Source organism: Quercus lobata, chromosome 4 (assembly GCF_001633185.2).
Source record: "Quercus lobata isolate SW786 chromosome 4, ValleyOak3.0 Primary Assembly, whole genome shotgun sequence".
Lineage (NCBI taxonomy): Eukaryota > Viridiplantae > Streptophyta > Magnoliopsida > Fagales > Fagaceae > Quercus > Quercus lobata.
This window is the reverse complement of record NC_044907.1, coordinates 36,952,050-36,954,516: the sequence shown is the minus strand read 5'-3', so window position 1 is coordinate 36,954,516 and position 2,467 is coordinate 36,952,050. Positions and strand designations below refer to the sequence as shown.

Sequence of the window (2,467 nt, the reverse complement as noted above, 5' to 3'; positions counted from 1 at the left end):
ATAGATTAATCATTTTTCTCAAGCAACATGTGCTTCACTCTGTATTCCGAGATCTTCATTATAAGTGTGAGGTTAGGATTATTTTAGAAGAAGTGCTACATTGTTTTAGGTTTTTAACGTTACTTTATTGTATTTAAATAGCTGGAGTTATTTTCAACAAAGGATATCAAGAGAACTTTTTTTTTTTTTTTTTGAGGAGAATATATCAAGAGAACTTGATTCATTATAAGAGTGAAGTCAGGATTATTTTTGAAGAAGTGCTCCATTATTTTTAGGTTTTTAACGCTACTTTGTTGTATTTAAATAGCTGGAGCTTTTTTTTTTTTTTTTTTTGAGAAAGAATAGCTGGAGCTATTTTCAATAAACGATATTGAGAGAATTTTAATCAAGTTGGATCCAAATTGATTCCTAGAGATCAGGATTTCTGATGTTAAATCCAAACTTAGTGTATAGCTTAGACTAGATTAGTCCATTAGATTTAGTCCAATATACTGTACTTGTAGTTTACTCATATTACTTGTACTACACACATACCCAGCCTATATTATGCCCTCTATTGTCAAATAAATCCCATCCCAATTAGAAGTAGAAGTTTGTGTTTGAGATAACAATAACTACTGCTAGTAGTCTTAAATCTTAATCGTGCCTTTATCCTTTGCCCCTAATCTATTTCTCTCTTCTCTCTTTCTCTTCTTCTCTTCCATTTAATGTCTCAGTTGACAGAACCAACGATCCTCCCAGGGAGGAAGAACCTTGTCCCAGCCGATATTGTACTCAACATCTTGACAAGGTTATCTGTCAAATCACTCATAAGATTCAGGTGCGTTTGTAAATCCTGGTACTTCTCAATCACCACCCCATATTTCATCTCCACCCACCTTAATAACAATAACAACGATTATGATCGTGATTATCTCGTAAAATTGCCTGAGTCTTTTAGAACCATGTATCCTCCTCCTTCTTCTCATCTTTCTAACAGCCAAGTCTGTACGTTTTCTTGCGACCGTATGTTCAATAGAATTTCCGACTATTCAATTCCATCTGATTTTTCATCAAAGCTTACAAGTATAGTCGGTTCCTGCAATGGCCTATTGTGTGTCGCTGCCTATTACAGTGTCATGACTTATGCTGAAATTATATTCTTGTGGAACCCCAGCACTAGAAAATTTAGGAGGTTGCCTAATTCATGCTTAAGCCAAAATCAATATGCTTTTGCTACTGGATTTTCTTATCAGTCCCACACACGTGACTACAAGGTAATAAAGATCTTTTCTTTTAGTGTGGCTGAGGTTTACACATTAAGCTCGGACTCTTGGAGAAGGGTAGAAATCTCATTGACACCCAATGTTGTGGTCTCAGGAATGGATTATTTTTCGTCTGCCATTTTTGTCAGTGGGGCTTTACATTGGTTCGCTAAGATTAAAGCTTTCACTAACGGGAAATTCCGACGTCGAAGCATGATTTTGTCATTTGATGTCGATAATGAAAAATTCAAGGAGATGGCACTCCCTGTTGTAGAAAAAGTGCAAAATCAAAGTCTAGTGGTGTTTAAGGGGAATCTGGCCTTCATTACAGTAGACTACCTTGGAATGAACTTTCAGCGACTGAATCCATGTCTATGCTCAATTTGGGTGATGGCGGAGTATGGTGTACCTGAATCATGGAATAAACCTTTTTCAGTGCGATTGGAAAATGTTGTAAAATTCATTGGTTGCACCTGGTATGGTGAACTTCTAGTTCAAAAGAATGTGAAGGCCAAATCTGATGCTAGAGAATTACGGAGCTTCAATGACGACGTGATTGTTTCATTTGACCCTGAAACTTTACATGAGAAGAAACTTGATATTCAGCAAGTTCCGAATACAGTTAGTACTTTCATGGAAAGCCTTGTGTTGCTTGATGGGGAAATTGAGCTATCTGGATAAGAAGTGAATGGGACTGTTATGTGCAGATTAGCTTGGTGGTCTGCAGATTACTAAGTTTTGTATAGCAAGAGTGCCTATTTTTGGCCCCTGTTTAGAGGGAATCCCCAGCTTTGTTTTTGCTTTAGTGTACCATGTTTTGTTTTTATTGATTTTCTCTGCTTGACCAGAGTCTTTATTGGCAATAAGAAGATTGGGGAAATTATTTTAAGCCTTTGGGCTTAGGAGTCTCATAACAGATGGCTGTTTGATGTGTTCCTAGCTGTGTTTCAATAAAATTTCAGCTCGCTTCTTTTTTTTATTGTTAAACTTCTTGGGAGAGTGGGGGAGGGGAGTATGCCACTGATTTGGAAGCTCATTGGCAATGAGAAACTTTTATGAACTTTAGAAACCAAGATTATGATTTTAGAGAAACCAACATTGTGAACTTTGGTACCAATGAGAAACTTTTATTTGTAATAGATGGTGATTTGGAAATTTAAATGTTTGTCAATTTGGGGGGACAGATGACTTGTTTCAGGTCAATGCAAAAGATTAATTTAATC

At 36.4% G+C, this 2,467-nt stretch overlaps 1 protein-coding gene across 1 annotated transcript; it reads left to right on the top strand.

Annotated features, from left to right (window-relative positions):
- Positions 1–707: 707 nt before the first annotated feature.
- On the top strand, positions 708–1,925 carry LOC115985130 (F-box/kelch-repeat protein At3g06240-like). Its single transcript, XM_031108100.1, has one exon. The coding sequence runs from the start codon at positions 708–710 to the stop codon at positions 1,923–1,925; it is 1,218 nt and encodes a 405-aa protein (XP_030963960.1).
- Positions 1,926–2,467: the final 542 nt, after the last annotated feature.

What these genes read in the sequence shown, in the direction of transcription:
- LOC115985130 (XM_031108100.1), top strand. Translation starts at nt 708, where the DNA reads ATGTCTCAGTTGACAGAACCAACGATCCTCCCAGGGAGGAAGAACCTT.